Source organism: Mus caroli, unplaced genomic scaffold, assembly GCF_978045245.1.
Source record: "Mus caroli unplaced genomic scaffold, Mus_caroli_1 scaffold_20, whole genome shotgun sequence".
NCBI classification, from domain to species: domain Eukaryota; kingdom Metazoa; phylum Chordata; class Mammalia; order Rodentia; family Muridae; genus Mus; species Mus caroli.
This window is the reverse complement of record NW_028227275.1, coordinates 58,318,069-58,338,969: the sequence shown is the minus strand read 5'-3', so window position 1 is coordinate 58,338,969 and position 20,901 is coordinate 58,318,069. Positions and strand designations below refer to the sequence as shown.

General features: G+C 49.0%; 1 protein-coding gene across 1 annotated transcript; it reads left to right on the top strand.

Moving 5' to 3' along the window:
- The first annotated feature begins 1,572 nt into the window (after positions 1 to 1,572).
- On the top strand, positions 1,573 to 20,337 carry Tesmin (testis expressed metallothionein like protein). The gene is made up of 9 exons (XM_021151274.2): positions 1,573 to 2,018; positions 4,810 to 4,968; positions 6,448 to 6,568; positions 8,228 to 8,301; positions 9,256 to 9,347; positions 14,759 to 14,849; positions 16,515 to 16,652; positions 17,477 to 17,652; positions 19,468 to 20,337. Exons 1-9 carry the CDS (start codon positions 1,635 to 1,637, stop codon positions 19,658 to 19,660), a joined length of 1,428 nt encoding a protein of 475 aa, XP_021006933.1. The 5' UTR covers positions 1,573 to 1,634; the 3' UTR covers positions 19,661 to 20,337.
- The last annotated feature ends 564 nt before the right edge of the window (positions 20,338 to 20,901 follow it).

Genomic DNA, 20,901 nt, shown 5'->3' with positions numbered 1-20,901 from the left:
CTCACCTTCCATTTAAACAGTTGGTGAGAGACTTTCATAGTATGTAACTGAGTCGGGGCTCGCCTCATTTTAACTGGAAGAAGCTGCCAGAGCACTGTATAGAATCCTTCTCAACGATATGGGAATGGCGAGGTGCGAAGGAATTCTTGCTGCCCACTGTGGGATGTGGATTAGCTTACAGAGTGCTTGCCTGGCATGCAAGAAGCCCTGGGTGTAATTCCCATACTAAATAAGCTGATGATAGTGGTGCATACCTATAATCCTAGCACTCAGTAGGCAGAGGCAGGAAAGTGAGAAGTTCAAGATTGCCTTTGATTACATAGTAAATTCAACGAAGTCTGGGCCACATGAGACCTTACCTTTAAAAGATATAAGTAAAAAATGAGTTGGAAGCCAACCTAGACTAAATAGTGATCACCAGGTCAACTAGAGTCACGCGACAAGACCCTGTCTCAAACAGACTAACAAGAAGCTAAAATGGCTGATGAGATAGTTTAGTGGGTAAAGGTGTGTGCTGCCTGACAACCTGAGTTTGATCCCAGAAGCCGCACAGGGAAGGAAAGACTCAACTCTCCACTCTGGAAAGTTTTTCTTTCCTTCAGATTAATGCCATGGTGTGTCCACAAATGTACATGCAAATACTCATTAAGTGTAAATAACAAAAACCCTGAAAGCAAAACCTGATGGCACAGGACTTTAATTGCAACTACTGAGACTGAGACAAGGTAACACGTTCAAAGGCAGAGTTCCCAGCATGTAGGAGGCCCTAGATTCAATCTCCAGTACTGCCTGAGCAATAATAGATAAATATCCTGGAAGTGACTCACAGGTTAATAGCACTTGTTTTCGCTGAGGACCCAAACTCACTTCCCAGCACCTGTTAACTCAGTTTCGCCACGCCCCCGAGAGGTTGGACCTTTAGGGAAGGGGGCGGGGCCATCTCTGCCTAGACAGGGCGGGGCCTTGACAGGGGTGGGTGGGGCCTCCCACCTAGCACTGCTTCAAATTTCCTGGAGTATTTAGTCATGTTTTTAACCCCAATTTTTGGGAGGCAGAGGCAGGTGGAGCTCTGTGAGTTCCAGGCCAGCTTGGTCTACGTAAAGAGTTCTAAGCCAGCCAAGGCTACCTACTGAGATTCTGACTTAAAAACAAAAACAGATGAAAAGGAGGGGTAAAAATGATGTAAATACAGTACTCACCAATGAAATTCTCAAAGTTTAAAAAAAAGAGAAAGAACCGCCACCTTGGGAGCCTCAGTTTCCCCCACTAGGGGCAGGAGAGGTTGGCTGATACCCAGTCCCTCCAGCCTCCATCCAAGCATACAGAAAGGCTGCACTACAAGCCTTGCCGGCCAACCACAGCCCAGGTCCCTTCCATCATGCTCAGGCCCCGCCCGCCAAGAGCCAAAGCCCAACCTCCATGGCAAGGCCCCGCCCACCATAGCCTCCCACCTACCACAACCCAGGCTCCTGTCATCTTGGCAGAGGCCCCACCCACCGCAGCCCAGGCTCCGCCCCGTTTAGTCAGAGACCGGCCCCGCCCCTTTCCCTAACGGTCAACGGTCGTCCAACCTCTCAGGAGCAAGGCGAGCTGGACGGCCGCGTCGTGTCGCTGTTCTCGGGTCCCAGTTGGCCATGGAGGACGCGCTGCTCGGCGCCATGACTGGCCCCGAAGACGAGCTGGGCGCCGAGCTGTTCGGGTCAGAGCGTCCGTTCGCGGACGGGCTGGCGCTGAGCCCCGCAGGCGGTGCGGCCGACCGGGATGAGTTGCCCGTTCTGGCCGACGCCTACCTGGGCGCCACCGAGCCAGGGGAGCCGTTGCTGCGTGCGCTCAGCCCCCCGCCGGGTGCTGAGGTACCGGCCGCCCTGCTCGGCGACTTCCCGGGGCTGCCCGAGCTCCGCAGCTCAGACGACGCCGCTCCGCCTCCCGCCTACAGCGTGCACGTGCTATCGTCGTTACTTCCCGGTGCTCGCGGGCCCGCGCTGTTGCCGCTAAGCGCAGGAGTGCGCGTGATCCCAGTAAGCGCCAGCAGAGGCCACCGTCCCGCCGTCTCTCCGCGTGCCTAGCCTGCGGGCTGGCCCGGGGCAGCAGGCTCTCAGGGAGTTAGGGCGTCCCTGGGTGGCTCAGGCACCACAAGGGATACAAGGGAGGTGGCACCTCCCTGCCCAGCCTTTTCCCCTGCAGATGACTGTGCCACACTAGAAGAGTTTATAACTGTTGCCATCACAGTGGGTGTTCCTGGCCTGTTGGACTTGTGTCTCCACCCCACCTCCGCCCCAGCAGGGCTAGGGATAGAACCCAGGGCCTTTTGCGTGTTCTACAGATAGTTTTCAGCCTAGTAGTTTGGGGTTGGCTGGGAGATTTTTTTTTCTTCACACCAAAGACTTTCATTATTGAGGATATTTTCAGTTTATGGTCTCTCCCCTCTGTAAGATAAGGGACAGTTCTTTAAACCTATGCAGAGTTTTGATGAATTCTGCTTCTCAACCATATTGCTAAGCTATATAGCAATTCCTTGAAATTGCTATATAGCTTAGAATGACCTTGAACCTCTGATTCTCCTGCCTCTATCTCCTGAGTGCTAGGAGTACAGGTGAGCCCCACCACACCTGGCTGATACAATGCTGGGAACCACACCCTGCCTTAGGCTAATCAAGTGTCCTTCCAACTAACCCACATCCCCAACACCTCGACTCTCTTGCCAATAGAAAGGAATCCACCTTTTCAAGGAAACCAGGCACAGGTCAGCCCCAAAGAACCCTGCTTGGGAAACTGGTCTCATCATCCAGTCAAGTGTGTCAGGTCTAGAGTAAGCCTTCATAGAATTTTTGTTGTTTTAAATCTCTGTGGAGATGACAGGAGCCTGGCTTTGTACACCAGTAAATCACAGCTAGTAGAGCTCAGAACCCAGAAATCCTGTTCCCTGCTCAATTTACAGGGAAGGTGGGACTCTAGCCTTCCCACAGGAACCTTCTAACTCAGCCTCTTTCCCAGGCAGAGGCCTCCTCCTGGTTTCCAGTGCTTCCAAATGCCAGCAGTTTGATTTACCTTAAACAGGAGCTGGCTCAGCACCTTCTGCCTCCTAGCTCTCCTCTCCCCTCTATGAGAAGAACAGGAAAGGGAATAAGCCAATGTGGATGACAGGTTCTCTTCTAATTTAATCCAGGTTTAATTACTGGGTGACAAAACTTTGTGTGTGTGTGTGGGGGGGGGGGGGGTGGTTTTGAGACATGGTTTCTCTGTGTAGCCCTGGCTGTCCTGGAACTCACTCTGTAGACCAGGCTGGCCTCGAACTCAGAAATTCTGCCTGCCTCTGCCTCCCAAGTGCTGGGATTAAAGGTGTGCGCCACCACACCCAGCGTGACAAAACTTTAAAACACTTTTTAAAGATTTTTTTTTTAATGTGTGAATTTGTTTACATGTAGGGGCCTTGTAAGTATGCAGTACTCAAGGAGGCCAGAAGAGGGTGGCAGATCCCCTGAAACAAATCACCCACCAGTTGTGAGCCACCATGTGGGTGCTGGGAACTGAACCCAGGTCCTTTTGTAGACCTTTTTGTTTTTGTGAGGCAGAGTCTCATGTAGCCTAGGCTGGTCCTGAACTCTGTACCTACACATGATCTTCATGCCTGCTCCTCCTTTCCCACAAAAGGGTTAGGATCCCAGGCTCAGGCCAGCACTCCTGGCTCTTTCTGAGGGAACCCTCCTCACACATTTTCATGCAGTTAGGTTCAGTCTGGAAAAGTACTACTGCTGTAGTATGAATAGCTCTGATATTTGTTGCTGCTGCTGCTGGTGCTAGCAGCAGTTGTGTGTTTGTGGGTAGGGGGAAATCATTTCGGTGAGACTCCAATGAACTACTGGCAGGTTCCCAAAGCAGCAAGCAAGAAAAAGTGTAAGTTTCCTGCATTTAGGTAAAATCTGAATTCTGCGTAAGGCTGCTCCTCAAAACCTAACTGTACTTTCTTGTCTTCTAAGGTTTGGATCATACAAGTCTGATGTAAATTTTGTAACCATTGGGACCTTTCCGCTTTTAAATCCCATTGCTTCTTAGTAAATGCAATTTTGTCTTATTTATCTATTTTATAATTGGATTTATTTATCTGTGTGTAGATGCATGTTCCACAGTGGTCAGAGAGGTCAGAGGATAACTTACAACAGTTGACTCTCTCTACCATGTGTGTTCTTGAGTTCATACTTGGCTTGTCAGGCTTGGTAGCAAGTGCTCTTACCTACTGAGCTATCTTGCTGGTCCTCTTTCTTTCTTTCTTCCTTCTTTCTTTCCTTCCTTCCTTCCTTTCTCTCTCTCTCTCTACCTTTCTTTCTTTCTTTCTTTCTTTCTTTCTTTCTTTCTTTCTTTCTTTCTTTCTTTCTTTCTAAAAGATTTATTTATTTATGTAAGTACACTGTAGCTGTCTTCAGATGCTCCAGAAGAGGGCATCAGATCTCATTACAGATGGTTGTGAGCCACCATGTGGTTGCTGGGACTTGAACTCAGGACCTTCAGAAGAGCAGCCAGTGTCTTAACCACTGAGCCACCTCTCCAGCCCTATTTATTTCTTTCTGATGCAGGCTCTCAGTATGTTCCCAACTCTTGTCCTCTTCACACTCTGGAACTGATGGCGTCCTCAGAGTTCTCCATCCTGAGGCTGCTCAGATGACTAGTTCGCTTTATTTCTCAAAGGAGAAAATGACTGAGGGCCAGGGCAATCCTTGCTCTGCTGCTGACCCCAGACTTAGATGTCAGTCTTCCACGTGCTATCACTTCACTCCATGTCTGTATCCTCTAATGTGACCACTGCTTTTCCAGGTTGAAATCAAAGAAGCAGGTGGTAGTGTGCCAGGCAGCAGCCCTGAAGACGCAGCTTTCCAGGCCCCTCTGGCTCAGGAATCCTGCTGCAAGTTCCCATCATCCCAGGAGGCAGAGGAGGCCTCCAGCTGCCCTCGGAAGAAAGACTCCAGCCCCGTGGTAACTATGAAAAAAAAAAAAAAAGGCATCACTCAGCCAGTCCAAGATCCCTGCCTGCCCCTGCTGTTCACCATAAGTAATGCTGTCTGCTGCTATCTGTGTAGTGTTAGGAACTGAGGTGGGGACAGTCCACCCTAGGGTTTGGACTGATGGTTTCTTCAAGGCTGTGTTTTTATACCTTCAGGGCATAGGCCCAACCTTCTGCCAGCTTCCAGGTTGCAAAGGTGTAATGGCCACCTCCAGGGACTGTTCCTGTGTGATGTCATTTCCTTATCTCAACCCCTCAGGCAGTCTAGTCTGTCTTAGATTACAGATGCCTCGGGGCTGTCTCAGCCCTGGGTGTGGTGTGGTGTGCTTCTGGAAGTGCTCTGCAGACACTCATTAGCTCATTAGCACTTCAGCCCAGCTTGGGCTCCACAAGCAGCATGGCCTCAGAGCCACTCCAGATAAGGCTGCCCCAGAAACACTTGAAATAATGTCCTTGTGAAATCTGTCTTTTGGGTGTAAATACTAGTACCCATCTGTGTCTGAGACTTATTTGGACTCACAGGTTTTGATGGCAGAGCTTCCCAGGACCTTTGAGAAGCCATAGGAAAAGGACTCTGACTCCTTCCACACTGTAGGGTGACATCTCCCATCTCTTCCTGGGCTGTGGAGCCCAAAGCCTGGGCATCAGTTTAGGCGGTTCCCATTTTAGTGTATGCCTCAACGTGGCTACATAGTCCTCTGAATAGAGCTGTGCGGGCCACTGGTCTCTGCCGGTGATCTCTGCCCTGGAACCTACTTTTCTTCTTGTAGCAGGTTCATGGTGTTATTCAGATGACTTCTGTCCTTTTGCCTAGTTGATTGAGTTCTCCGGACAGTCTCCACAGCACACACCCTGGAACTGCTGGGTGTGCAGGGCACTCCCTCCATCAGTGCTGGACTGCTGGCTCTGATGGGCTTGCTGAGGCTGAGTGCTCAAACCCACATGGGGTCTGGCAGTGTTAGTCAGGCCCCATGAGTTCAACATAGTTTCTTAGGAGTTTCTAGTCATCCTTCTTAACTGTATTTATAGGAAATAAAACAACAGGCATAAAAAATCCACAAGATCACCTGTTAGATAATAACCTGGCTCTGCAGCAGGGAAGAACACACAGCAAATTAAAGTTAATTCTACAGATGTGCTTAGCCCCCAGAGGTCTCAGAGGTAATTGAGGTTTAGGGGGCAGGCAGATCCCTGTCCACTAGGTTGTGGACATCAGGAAGAAATCTCAGTTCATAGCCAAGTCCTTCAGAGGATGCCGGAGCAACCTATGAGTATGTGGATACGTCCCAGGAATACATGGGGTTAGGCTAGGGAGCAGCAGTTAGTGTAGAGGAAGACATGGGGAAAATACCCACCTCCTTCCCCCAATTTAGACCCCGGGAACATCTCAGATGTCAGTCTGTTCCTGCTCTGAGCTGGAGTCATCTGCCCTCTTCACCATGTCATTTCAGGTGATTTGTCAGCTGAAAGGAGGTGCACAGATGCTCTGCATAGACAACTGTGGTGCGAGGGAGCTCAAAGCGCTCCATGTGCTTCCTCAGTACGATGACCAGAGCAGTTTCCCTCAGTCAGGTACCACAGTGCAAAGGCTTTTCTGGGCCACTCACACTGGAGGTGGTGAGGAATGGGGCAGTAACTGAGCCTGTTAGGCTCATGTCCAAGGACAAGAGGAGGGAGGAGGAAGCCCTGTCAGTAGTTGGCCAGCCAGCCCAGGCTACTTGGTGAGTTCAGACCAATGAGAGACCCTGCCTAGAAAAAAAGAGAAAAGGTAGCTGGCAACTGAAGAACATCACAAAAGATTCTCTACATGCAAACACATATACAGACATACACACAGGCGTCCCCACTACACACACACTAACAGTAAAACAGGCCAATGAGTGCTTGAGCAAACCTGCACAATAGCGGTCAGAGTGGAATGAAACAGCTGACCACAGCCTAATCTTTCCACATTGTGTCAAGCGACTCTCTCTTGTCTGGCTTCCTCCACTGGCTTGCCTTCTAGTAAGTGACATTTCTCATCAGTCTGGCTCTGCTTCGTCCCTCTAGGCAGGGGCAGATGTGGCTTGCCTGAAACATTATCAAATGTGTTCTAAATTATTGGCATTTTAATAGAAACAGTTTGTGTGATCAATAAGGGTAGTCCCTCTGCTTTACCCTCAGGAGTTCCAAGCTGGCTCTCCAGTGACTATTTGACAGTCACTTACCCAACTCCTCACATGGACACAATAATTGACAAATGACCCCAAAAGGCCTGATCTACACTTCAAAGCTGATGAGTGCTTAGTGAAAGATTAATGTGCTTGTGGAGGAATTGAGACTCTTTCCCAGTTGTTGCTTCCTGCTACTTGTAGCACATCTATGGTCTCCAGTCTTTCTCTTACTGAAGGATACAGAGGACCAGAGCAGGAAATAGGTGCATACCAGAAGGCTGCAGGGAGGAAGAGGAGGATATACCAGTCTCCAGGGAAGTTACCTGATGGAGCCTTTGGGCTAAAGTACAAGTGGCTTCCTCTAGAGAGTGATATCCTAACAACTTAGGGCAATGCAAGAAAAGCAGATGTATAGATTAAAAGTCCTAGATGTGGTATCCAACAGTTGTTGTTAGGCTTTCATTGAAAATATAAAGTGCCTCAAGGTAGTCAGGAAATTTGCTGGGTCATGTACGGGTATCTTGGCCCACAGTTTTAGAAGCCGGGTACTAACATTTTCAGTATTGTAGACCTCTGTAATGCTCAGGCCAAGCAGCTTTATGATGAAAAAATAGCAAAATAAGATAAAATAAAATAAAAAGTTTAAAAGAACTTTGGCCCAAAAGGAACTATAGAAAAAAAATCACAAAACCAAGAGGGATGGTACCTCCCTGTGCCACTCAAGGAGTACATACACAGTGAGGTAAGCTCCAACTTTATGAGACCCTGTCTAAAAACAAGGGGCTAGAAAAATGGCTTAGCAGTCAAGAGCGCTTGCTGTTCATCTGGCGGCCCCAGCTCCCAACATCCACTTCACGTGGCTCACAAACTGCCTGTAACCACTGATCCAAGGGATCAGACACCTTCTGGCCTCTGGGTGTCTGCACACACATGACATATACCCACACATGTGCACATATGTATAAAGAAAATTAAAAACAAAAAGACTAAGATCAGGGTAAGTTTAAATAGCCTTGCCCATGGCAGACCTACACAATTCAGTGTCTGCTGTCAGTTAATGTCAAGTGTTTTCCTACAGAGCTCCCTAAGCCAATGACAACTTTAGTGGGAAGACTTCTGCCAGTACCAGCGAAGTTAAATCTCATCACACAGGTGAGTATTCAGTACAAAAGCACACTTGATCTCACCTTGTGGCATGCCAGTCACTGCACTTGTGTCTCCTCAGGTTATGTAGTTAGCAGTGAGAGGCAGGCATGTCCATAATCTCAACAGTGGAAAGTGGAGGTGGGAGGCTCAGGAGTTCAAGGTCATCCTCATCTGTTTAGCAAGCTTAAGATCAGCCCAGGTTACATAGAACCTGTCTTAACTCTATGAAAATCAATAGTGAAATGTTTACTGAGTACTCGTCCTTTCACACCTGTGTCAGACCCTGGATGGAAGACCATACATAGGGACATGAGGCTGTGGGAAAGACAACAGTCCAAGCATTAGCCAGGAATCCCTTATGTCACCATTGCTGGCCCTCTGCCTGAACAAATTCTAAGTCAGATGAGATAGCAATGGTGTGGAGAGGGAATAGAGGACACCCTCCTGAGTGTTGCAGCAGGGATTTTTTTGGGAGGGGGTCAGGGTAGACAAGATGTGAGTAGAAAGATAGAGTCCAACTGGAAAGTCTGAAAAAGAAAAAAAAAAAAAACAGCAATATTTGCCAGTGAGACTTCAGATGTCCGAGTCTCTTTTGTTCAGGAATGGACATTTGTAACTGATTGTATTTTCAACTACTGGTTTAGGGACACAAAGTATTCCATGACAGTGTCTCCCTAAGTGACAGCTGTATGCACTGCTCCCTAGCTTGTCCTTGCTGGCCCTAGACCCTACCCCACCCTGACTGTTCTCTCCATCCCCATGGTTAGAGACTCTGTACCCATGGGGCCCTTGGCCCCACACATGGGAATAGCTACAAGATGGTCTCAGTCTATAGGTTCAATATCAGTGGACTGCAGAGGTCATGAGGCCTAGCCATGTGATTGTGACACCAACCTGTAGGGGCTGCTGCTGGCACTTCACACACACTCTGAAGAGACCATTCTTGTTTGCCTCCATCAGGTTGATAATGGAGCTCTCCCATCATCTGTCAACGGGCCTGCCTTTCCCTCTGGTCCTGCTCTGCAAGGGCCACCCAAAATAACTCTGTCTGGGTAAGGATTAAAGTCAGAAGACACTGCCTGTGATGCAAGCATCTAAGATGCTGCTGTGTAAGCTGCTCTTCTTGCTGCACTGTAAAATGAACTCTGCTGGAACATCAGTAGTCATCCTGTCCCTGCCCCCAGAGCAAGATCACTGACCTTCCTGTGGGTACATTAGTGGTAGGCCCTGGCTTCCCCTCTACTCTCTGCTACCCCATGTGTGTTCCATGATCCATAGTTGTAGCTCTGTCTTGGTGTACACTCAGGTGGGTAGTGCCACACTGTCTCCTCTTTCAGTGCAGGTCACATAGTGGCAGCTGCTTATGTGGCTAGTGAGGGGTTGCAGCGCTGCCTCTGTGTCCCTGGCACACACTTTGTGGCACATGTCCATAGTCTCAGGTGGGCATGAGGTGCACTTACCCAGGTCCACTCTGTCCACTTTAATGCCATGTGTATGCTGCAGCTGATTAAACTGAGCACCCTGGTAAGAACTGTTAGGTCACCGTGTGTTAGCTGTGCTCTGAGCCTGTGCTGTTATTGGCAAGTGTGAGACAAGGGATACAGACAGTTTTAATGTGTTAGGCTCAAGTCAGTGGCACCTGAGGCTTTGGTTGTAGCACATTTGGGGCAATGCTATGCATAGTTAGCTGATGATTTTCCTCAAATGATCTAGAATGAGACAGGATGGGTTCTTACTTTCCTCTGTGAGCATAGTGTACCTGGATTTGTGGCATTCTCATTGATCATCCTTTGGTAGCTGTTTATACTGGAAGAAGAAACAAGATGGCTTCTGCAGCTTGCAGCTGCTGCTGATAGCATCAAGGCTGTGCAGGGGACCTGGGGGTATTACAGGCCATGTGAAAGGCTCACCACACCTTTGTTGTGATCAGGAGACACCACCCCATGCTCTGTCATGTCCAGAATAGTAGCAGATGCTGGCTCACAGTCACAGCTCTGTGGAGTTCCACTGCAGCAGCCGGTATGCTGTCCAAAGGAGCAATGTGTCTGCAGTGTAGTTTGTCCTTCTCTCGTGATCATCACTCTCTCACACATACTGTCTGAATTTTTTTAAATAAAATTCTACAGGGCCCAAAAGCTTTTTCTTTCATAGAGAATGCACCAAGAAACACCTGAGCTTTGAGCTTATTGTTCTGCTGTGGTAATGACCAGACCATTGTCTGAACCAGCCCTGCAGGTGTCCTGACTGGAGGGTGGGTACAGTGTGAAGATCTGGGCCTGGTAGCTTCACTATGGGAATTTGCAGTCTGAAGTAACCCACCATCCTCTCCTCTTCACATGCTCCTCAGCCTCTTGACTTCATAGTCAACCAGATCTGAGAGATCAAAAGGAAACTCTCACCCATAACTGTTCCTGTTAGAGGACAGAGAAGCAGCTCCCTGGGGCCTGAAGGATAAATATGTGGCTTGGTCCAGTCCCAGAGCCTGGTGCTGATTGGCTAACTTATCCACCTTTTGTTACTATATTCTAGAACTCCGAGATAACACTTGTTGATTGGCTTTAGCACTCAGATCACCTTGCCAGGTCATGTATGTGAATCTTGCCCTATGGGTGATGTTATCACTTGTGTAACATAACCAATTGTTATGATGAGATTAGCTGGTGGTTGGCATCTTCAAAGGCATGGCTCATTTGTGGTACCCTGCAGAGGTGAGGTTATCCAGATCTTGGCAGGCCTTTTGGCCCCACTAGGACAATAGTCAGACACTGTCAAAGCCACAGAAGCCTTTCCCAGTAATTTCAAGCCCAGGAAACGGTTTGTTTCTCCTATGCTCCATTTATTCCTAGTGGCCTGTCTTTGCTCACAGTATGCATCAACACATTCCTTCAACCGTAGGAAACCCACTGCCAGGGCTGGGGAGAAGGCTGTTGTCAGTCTTGTGCAAGCATAAAGATCTGAGTTCCATTCCTGGACCCCACATAACATGCCAGGGCATGGTGGTGTCTACTGAGGGTGAGAACAGAAGTATCTCTGGGTCTTTCTGACCAGCCAGTTTTCCTGATTGGCAAACTCTAGAGCAATAGGAGACTCTGTCTCAAAATAATAATAATAACAATAATAATAATAATAAATAATGTAAAGGCTGGAGTGATGGCTCAGTGGTTAAGTTAAGAACATGTGCAGTTCTTGCATACGGATCTGGCTTCTGTTCCCAGGACCCACACCAGGCAGATGACAACTGCTGTAACTCTAGCTCCAGAGGATTTGGTGCTGTCTTCTGGCCTCCATGGGTATTCCATGCGCATGATACATGTAATCTACACTGAGATACACATCAAATACTTTAAACAAATCAGGTGGAACACAGTAAAGGAAGACACACAAACTAGCTGGTCAATGTGGTCAGTGAGGCCAGGAATTCACTCGTCCCCGTCCCCGTGCTAGGTTACAGGAGTGTAGCAGCACACCCAGCCCAGCTTTTTGTGTGGGATCTGGGGTTGGAACTCAGGTCCGCATGCTTGGATGACAAGCACTTTAACTACTGAGCCATCTCTCCAGCTCCTGTCTGTAGCTCTGTGATGCCCACTTTGTAGTGTTCAGATTTGGTGGGAAATCCCACTTAGAGCAAAAGAGGCCTAAGCTCAGAGGTGGAGCCTTGGGAAGACTGCAAAATAGTAGGTGGCTATGGGAACCACCCTCGCTGACCTGACAGCCTCCCTCCCCGCCCCATCTTACACTGGATGTGTTTAGAAGCACTTATTAGTAGCTGCTGCCTGTCCAGCTTTTAGAGCTCATTCTCCTTTTATTGTATTTTTAGTTTTATTTTTAGCTAGCATACAAACTAATGGGCTTTGCTGTGTCATTTTCACACACATAACACTGTATTCTTACTCTTTACCACTGCTCTCCGCTGTCCCCCCACTTTCCTCTTGGTGGTCCCCTTCTACTTCCATGTGTCTTCCCCTCTCATGGTCACCATCTACTATGTACACATGTAAACATTCAGGGTTCTTTTTCAAGACCAGCCATCTGAAGACATTTTCCTTTTTAATCTTTGTAGAGTAACTCTGAGCTCACAGGACACAAAGTCTAAAGAGCCATGTACCTGCACCAAATCCCTGACCTGAAATTAAATGCTTTCCTTCCAAGATGAGGGTCCTCAGGCTGGATGATCAGTGCAGTGTAGGCCAGCTGCAGCCCCAGCTAGCACTCCAAAGTCATGGTCCGATACTTTGCCCAGACCAGCAGGCAAGGTCATGCTAGGTGACTGGCCGGGTGACTTCAGGTGTGACACCAAGTATGCAGTCTTCCGTGCCATGGTTTGGTCGGTGTCCTCTGCCTCTTCTGTGATGTGGCACCCTCACACTCGGTCTCTAAAGGTCTGGTGATTGACATGATCCATATTGAATTTTTCTCTAAATAATTCTGTCCCCAGGATGCGGAGCCTCCCTCCCAGAAGTCTCAGGGAAAAGGGTGGGGAATCAGGGCAAGCTGTACAGTGAACATGGGCTGACGTTGATGGCTGCACCTTCATGATCTTTTCACTGCAGAGCTCCTGCTGATGGAGGTCCACTATGGGGTAGGGACAGCAGTGGTTTCTATACTTTTACCCAGAGCAAAACTGAAAACACTGCTGGAAGCTGGGGATGGGGCTTACAGGCAGAGCCCCATACTTGGGAGACTGAGACAGAATTGCCACAGTTTTGAGGATATCTTGGGCTACAGAGTGGGTATGAGGTTAGCACAGGTTATGAGTGAGGTACTTCTTTTACAAAATAATACTGAAGGCTGGTGTTGCCTGCAAACATTGGATTGAGTCTGGCCTGATGTGGCCCTCTCTGGGCTGGAACCCTAAAAGTGAGGGTGAGGACAGAAGCTAGGTGGGCACAGCTTCAGATAGGATGTGATGTGGGGGTCAAGAGGTGGACTGTAATGGAGGCCTGAGTTCCTTATAAATATGCTGGAGCAGTGCTTTACTTCATAATGTACCCAGGGTTGTCTCCTCGTGTGAGGCTCACTTCTGTGGCAGCAGTTTGGATGAGCAGCCATGCCAACCTCAATAGTCTTTACCCCATCATTTCACAGAACAGGAAGGGGCTTCTCACTGGGCTGAGGGTATCTTCCTTGATGGGGCACACTCCAAAATTGAAATCAGTTTGCACAATGACTGTAAATAGTTTTCAGAGCAGGTTTTTTGGGGTTCGGTGGTTTGGTTTTATAGAATTTGAAACGGGGTATTCCTGTAGCCCTGTCTGTTCTGGAACTCACCATGTAGACTATGCCAGCCTAGAGCTCACAGAGATCCACCTGCCTCTGTCTCTAAGTACTGGGAGTGTCTGGCCTGGCAGTGTTTTGAGACAGGGTCTCATGCAGCTCAAGCTGGCTTTGAACTCCTGATCCTCCTACCTCGCTCTCCTGAGAGTTGGGGTGATAGGCCTGTACTCCTCCTTGCTCATGTTAGCAGACTGGGTCATTTGGAGTCTGGAACTCACAGCACTGACATACAAGGCTCCAGCTTGTCTGAATCTCTCTTACTTTCTGGAGTTCCTGCTCACCTGCTCACTTTGTGTCCTGTGGCTGCATTTTCCTGTGAAGTTTACCAGTGAGGAGTTAGGTGAAGGAATTATTTGTGGCTTGGCACTTTGGGGAGTGACTTCACTTCCCCTGGGGCTGTGGTTCCCAAGTTGGACAACAAAAAGTTTCAACCAGTAAGGTCTGCTGCTTCTGAAGGAAACATGGCACAGAGCGTCACAGGCAGGTCCTCGAACACCGTTTTTACCTCTCCATAATAACTGGGGCTGGATGACCCAGAAAGCATTGCTATCAGCCACCCTGGAGTAATGTATACCTAGAGGTGACAGCTGTTGCACACCATTCGGTGTTCACTGATACTTCACTGACAAAGGGAACACAACATTCAAGTGGTAGTGTCTGTCCATGAGGTTTCCCAGCCAACAGTGGAAGTAGACTGATGGCAGAGGATGCCTGTACCTTGTACCATAATCCCTAGATGCTCATGGTACAGAGCCTGAGAGCAGCGGGAGTGCCATGCTGAGTTTCTCCCTGCTGCCACTGATGTTGCTATGCCAACGTGACTTGACGGATCAGGACTATTGGTCGAGGAGAGCAGTGCTGCCCAGAAGAAGCTGTGGTGACAGCTTGGTGGAAATAGCCTGGGATCTACTTGCTGCTGTGCCAGGGAGAGTAGAGGAGAGCAGAGAGCCATGGAGCGACAGTGGGCAGCATGTCTTCCAGGAACTGGTACTGCTTCAAAGTGCCTTAGAAAGCTGGTGGCTGTACTGGTTTGTCTGTCTTCTGTGTTAGAAGACATCACACCCCTGCTTCCAATTCTAATGTTCATTTAAAAAGTCCAAAGGAAACCCCTAAACTAAGTCACCTGTCCTTGTATGCATGCTCTCACCTCAGGCTGCCTGTGCACAACTCAGTGAGCTCTCCCTCACAGGTACTGTGACTGCTTCTCCAGCGGGGACTTCTGCAACAGCTGCAGCTGCAACAACCTGCGCCATGAGCTCGAGCGCTTCAAAGCCATTAAGGTAATGCACTTGGCAGAGCATTGCCAGTATTGTCTGTGAATGCTCTCCAGAGCCCAATTCAGGCAGAAGTGTAGACAGGCACAGTGACCAAGACTGTAGTGATACAGCAGACTTGGGCACTTCAGGCCTGCAGCAGAGTCTGGGAAGCTCTGACTGAAGAGCATAGTCTGTCTCAGCTCTAGGTTCATAACTATGGTTGGACTGTGCCCTGTCGGGAGGTACAGTGTATCCCCTGAGGGTGGGAAGCACTTGGTTAGACCTCACAGTCTCTAAACTTCCATTCCTTTAGTTTCAGGTACAAGATCTAAGCTTTCTCAAGTCAGCTGCCGGCTGTATATATGCCTTCCTATGGGCACAAGGACCAGGGGATGGGAGGGATAGCTAGGCTGGGCCTGGCAACTTCTCCAGAGACACTTCCAGGGCCCTAAAGAGCATCAGCTAAGGCTGGAGGGTATCCTGTTCAGTGGAGCAGAAATGACCCCGAGCCTTGGTCAGTCTGCCTTTTTTTTTTTTTAAGATTTATTTATTTATATGTAAGTACACTGTAGCTGTCTTCAGACATTCCAAAAGAGGGAGTCAGATCTCCTTACAGATGGTTGTGAACCACCATGTGGTTGCTGGGATTTGAACTCCGGACCTTCGGAAGAGCAGTCGGGTGCTCTTACCCACTGAGCCATCTCTCCAGCCCCCCAGTCTGCCTTTTATCTCCCTCTCTAGAACAGTTTATTTCCTCCTCTTGAGTTGCAGATATATCACTTAGCAGTATCTTACCAATTCAGATCTGGCCAGACCCAGAGGACAAGAAAGAAGGCCATGGCCCTGAGCTTCACAGCACTTGGTTGTTCTTTTTATGTAGCAGTGAGTGCAGTGGTCTGTGTGAGATCAGGATTCTCATGTGACAGGGATGGGAACATGGCTTGATAAAGCACTACTCTGAGAAATGATTAGGAGACACTCTGACAGCTAAATGTTTGCCTAGATGTCACCCAACTTGTTCCTCCCTAACACATAGCCAATGGAAGCTGGAGGAACTTGCCAAGCAAGTTCCCGGCAGCTTGGTTCATAACAGACAAAACCTGCCACAAGCCGACAGCTCATCAGTGGTGGAGTGGCACATCTGCTAGCTAGGTGAATACAGATGCCACACACCATAGGGAGAGACTAGTGGTCCCTTCCAGTAGAAGAAGTCATGCTAGCCTTGCCCTTGTTTTGGGCCATGAACACACTGTCTACCAGACACCCCTACAGTTTTAAAGCTCCAAAGTTTGCCAACAGGATGAAATGAAAGACAGTATGCATCAGAGAGAAAGATGGCTAGGTGCTGGTGTGAGCAGTTTGCTATGCCATGGCCTCACCTGCCTCAGGCAAAAGTGCAAGGCATACTGGAGGGCACCCTGGCTTTCTTTACATCATTACTATGTACTATTCCCTAGAGTACACATATGGTGAGCTATCAAATGCAGAGAAGGGACTCCGTGCTTCTAGAACCCAGCCACCAACACAGTTCTCTGTGAGGTGAGGCATAGCTGCACAGAAGCCTCAAGGCCTCTGTCATGTCCTGAGGCCCTAGCTCCCTCAGTGGCTTCCCCTGCATGGTCTTCCCTTGCACAGAGCCTTGCTTCTGGCTCCCATGCAGCTCCTGATGGTTTTCATGTTCTCTCTTAGGCGTGTCTTGATAGAAATCCTGAAGCTTTCCAACCAAAAATGGGGAAAGGCCGGCTGGGAGCTACTAAACTTCGACACAACAAAGGGTGCAACTGTAAGCGCTCAGGCTGCCTGAAGAACTACTGTGAGTGCTATGAGGCAAGTGCCAGCTTCCTGGAATAAGCAGAGACATCCAAGTAGCTTTATGGTTAGAAGACGTTTGCTGTAATGTAAAAAGGGATGCGCAATCCCTGTCCATCCTTCCCCATGTGATGATAGGGTGCTGTCAACTTGGCAGGGTCTAGAGCCACTGGAAAGCAGGCCTTTAAGGGATGTCTTGGTCAGACTTAACTGTCACCTTGGCAGGGTCTAGAGCCACCTGGGAAACAGTCCTCTGGATGTGTGTGCTATGGGGATTATCTTGAGGTGGAAGAAAGACCTGCCCATTAGGGGCAGCACCATTCCCTAGCTTCATTCCTGGACTGTGTACGTGGAGAGAGGGAGCGCAGCAGCAGCAGCAGCAGCAGCAGCAGCAGTATTCCTCACTCCTTGCTTCCTGATTGTGAATCCCAGCTGCTTCAAGTGCCTATCTTTTTGACTTCCTCTCCATGCTGAACTGTAGCCTTGATCTGTGTGCTGAAGTGAGCTATTTCTCCTCTGAGTTGCTTTTGTTCAAGGTATTTTACCACAGCATCAAGAAACAAAACTAAGACACAATTTTGTTTTTATAGTCAGGTCTCATGTAGTTGAGGCTGGCCTAGAACATGATCCCTAGCCAAGGATGCTGACCTTGAATCTATGTCTCCTGCCTCCACCTCTAGAGCACTTGGATCATGGCCATTCACTAATGCTGCCATGCCTCCTGCTTCCTTCCCTGGTGAACAGGCTCTAGTGTTAATATGAACTAATCTTATCAAGCAGATGTGAGTGCTGGGTGGCTTGTGTGGAAACCCTGATTTCATCAAAGCATTTTTTATCATCAGGCCAAAATCATGTGTTCTTCCATTTGCAAATGCATTGCTTGCAAAAACTATGAAGAAAGTCCAGAACGAAAAATGCTGATGAGCACACCCCACTACATGGAGCCTGGGGACTTTGAGAGCAGCCACCATTTGTCCCCAGCCAAGTTCTCAGGACCTCCAAAACTGAGAAAAAATAGGTAAGTGCTCTGAACAGTTAGGTGGGGTGGTTCTGAGGGAGGCTTAGAAACCACATCTGCACTAGCTGGAATTTTAGGGCTACAGGGCACAGGAGGGACAGGAAGATGGAAACCCAGTGTGCAAGGTGGCTACTGTGGTTAAGGTAGCCTGTTCTATAATCATGAGGACAGGAGTTCAAATCTTAGCTCCCATATAAAACGTCAGGCTTGATGGCCTATGCCAGTGATCCCAGTACTGGGAATGGAGACAGGATCCCTGGGGCCCACTGGCTAGCCAGGTAAGCCAATTGATGAGCTCCAGGTCAATGAATGACTCTTATCGTACAGAGGACCATCTGGGGAAGCCACTCAATGGTAAAGCCTTGCTTTGCAAGCCTGAGAGTGAAGCATGGGTGGGTGGGCAGGTACCTGTAATCCCAAAGACTCAATTATATATATTTATCTCAAAATATAAGCTAGAAGAACCATCAAGGAAGACACCTAGTGTCAACCACTAGCCTTCACACACTTGCATGCAATTACACACATCCATACACAGCTATCATACACTACACATGTGCACAAAAGCACACACACACCCAAAACCTAACCAACCAAAGGAAGAACATTCCTTTTAAGTGCTGAGCAGTTAGTCATTGGAATGTCACAAATGAACCAACTTCATTTTGCAAAGCCAAACCCAGGCTTATTCAGTTAGAGAGGAGAGAAATGCTCCCACCAAGCCTGCATCCTCCGTGATGCTCTCCCCATCCTGGGCTAGCCTTCTCCAAGGTTGTTTGAAAGTGAGCCCTGCTCATGGCTGGCTGGGTAAGCATCCTTGCTCCAGAGCTCAGAGAGGAAATGCCAAGTCCTAAAAAGCCCAGCCCAGGCCAGACTTCTTTGGGGTTCCCAGGGTGAGATGTCCTCATGATATGCCCACAGGTATAACAGGAGAATCTCAGAGCCACGTGGTACTTTGCAGTTCCTGGTATCCTGCAAATAGGACAAGCAGACCCCCACTCTGGCTGTCACACTGCCAGCTCTCATCTCCTGACTTATGCAGGGAACTGAGGGCATCTGTACACTATCTGGGAGTCAGTCCTCCATTGCCAAGCCTTGTGTGACCTGTGGGTTTGCCACCAAAGCACATGAGCCTCTGGGTCTAGCAATAGCCTTACACTGAGACATTTAGACTCTGCCAGGTGATGAATGCTGCTCCTCAAAGCACAGCCTCATGCTGTCTTCTATTTATTTATTTACTTCTGATGTGCTGCCAGTATCTCTCCCTCTAGCCCAAACTGGGTCACAGGCATGATGGGCCAGTGGGCTCTGCTCAAATAAAACCCATTTTATTACCAGAAAGGGACATACATAGCTCCTTCCCCTACCCAGCAATTTCATGCGCATGTACTATGTGTTGTGATCATAGTCCCCTTCTTACTAGCTCTTCCTCAGCTCAATCCCTCTGATAACTCTCCCAAACTCACCCTCCTCCTCCTCTCTGGTTTTTCCTTTCTCCTCCTTTGTTGTTTGTGTGTGTGTGTGCATGTGACTTTTTCTGTTTACTTAGGGCTTCTCATCTGTGCATGGGGTAGTTATTTACTAGGGCATGGGCAGTTTACCCCAGCATCCATTAGCTACCAAGCTTTCCTGAGAGAGGGCTGGGGCCTCATGAGCCCCTCCCCCATCCGTTCTAGGGTATGTAAAGATCCAGTCCTGTAGAGGTCTTCTGAGATGTTTCCTGGGCCTTGAGGGGGGAGGTGATGTAGGTAACCTCTCTACAGAGCCGTCGACTAGAGTGATTGGGTGCCCCTGAGTAGTTGTGTCTCTCCCCAGGCAGGCCTTCTCCTGTATCTCCTGGGAAGTAGTGGAGGCCACATGTGCCTGCCTGCTGGCCCAGGGTGAGGAGGCGGAGCAGGAGCGCTGTTCCCCAAGCTTGGCTGAGCAGATGGTTCTGGAGGAGTTTGGAAGGTGCCTGTCACAGATTCTCCACATCGAGTTCAAGTCCAAGGGGCTGAAGATTGAGTAGCGTGCAAGCTGGTAAAGGGGAATGAATACCTGCGGCAAGCCTCAGCCCTGGGAGTCTGCACTGAGGAAGCTGGTGCCCAGGGAGGAGCAGAGGCCCCGCACCATGGCCAGGTCAGCTGTGAGGTCTGAGTGATCTGCATGGTACTGGCCAGCCTACTCAAGGTATCCTAAAATGCAAGCAGGCAGAGCCACCCTGGGGATGGACACTGGCCCTCCTGTCCCTGGGGAGGCCCTCTGGGGACTCCCTGCCCTGCATAAAAAGAGGGTGATTTTCTGCTTGTTATATGTTTGCTTTCAAATTGCTTAGTAGTACCTCCATTCAAGTTATTATGAGCCAGCCTCCAGTTAGAGAGCTAGGCTCTTCTTCAGGTGGACTCTGCCCAAATCACATACAAGTCAGGTGGCCATCAGGGGACTTCCAGGCCAGGCCTGTGACAGGAGATGTAGGAGGGGGGTCGGGTTAGAGCTGGGTTTGTTTGGATTTTTTGCGGTTTTTTTTCCCCTGTATTTCTGCTTGAAGTGAGAAAACTTGTCTCTTGTCCAACCCTCTTCTCCATAATTATTGCTGCACGGTCACCTGCTGACCAGTCACAGTGACCTCAGACACCAGAAGGTGAGGTGGCTTATTATGCCCACACTTTGTGTTTTGTTGTGAGAATAAACTTTTCCAGATTCCCAGTTGGTTGGTAGCTGAAAATATATTTGTCTCAGTACCCATTCTGGACTCCACAGAGACTCCGTCCTTCCTTGAGTCTATGGGAAAGGTTCATGAGTCTAACAGCACTGCCACCTCATCACTTGGAGAGTTAGGAAACTGACCCTGGCTGAAGGCTGGCTGTGAGAAGCCAGAAGCTCACTGACAAGAAGGAAAGGACTGGAGATGGCGCTGCAGTAAAGTGCTTGCAGAGCAAGCCTGAGGATCAGAGTGTTAGCCAGAATCTGTGTTAAAGATGAACACCCTACCCCCACCCCAGCCACAAACACAAAAGCAAAAGGAACAGACACTGACTTGTAGCCCAGTACCGGGGAAGCAGAGGCAGGAGGCTCCTGGGACTCACTGCACAGCCTCATTGGCAAATCACAGGTGGAAGAGAGCCTGGCTCCTAAGACAAGGTGGGCAGCTCCTGTACACACACGCCTCCTGTACACACATGCCTTTGCACTGACACGCGTGCACAAACACAGCATGAAGCACAGATTCAGAGAAGTTGGAAGATGGTAAGGGGTGACTGGACAGCTGTG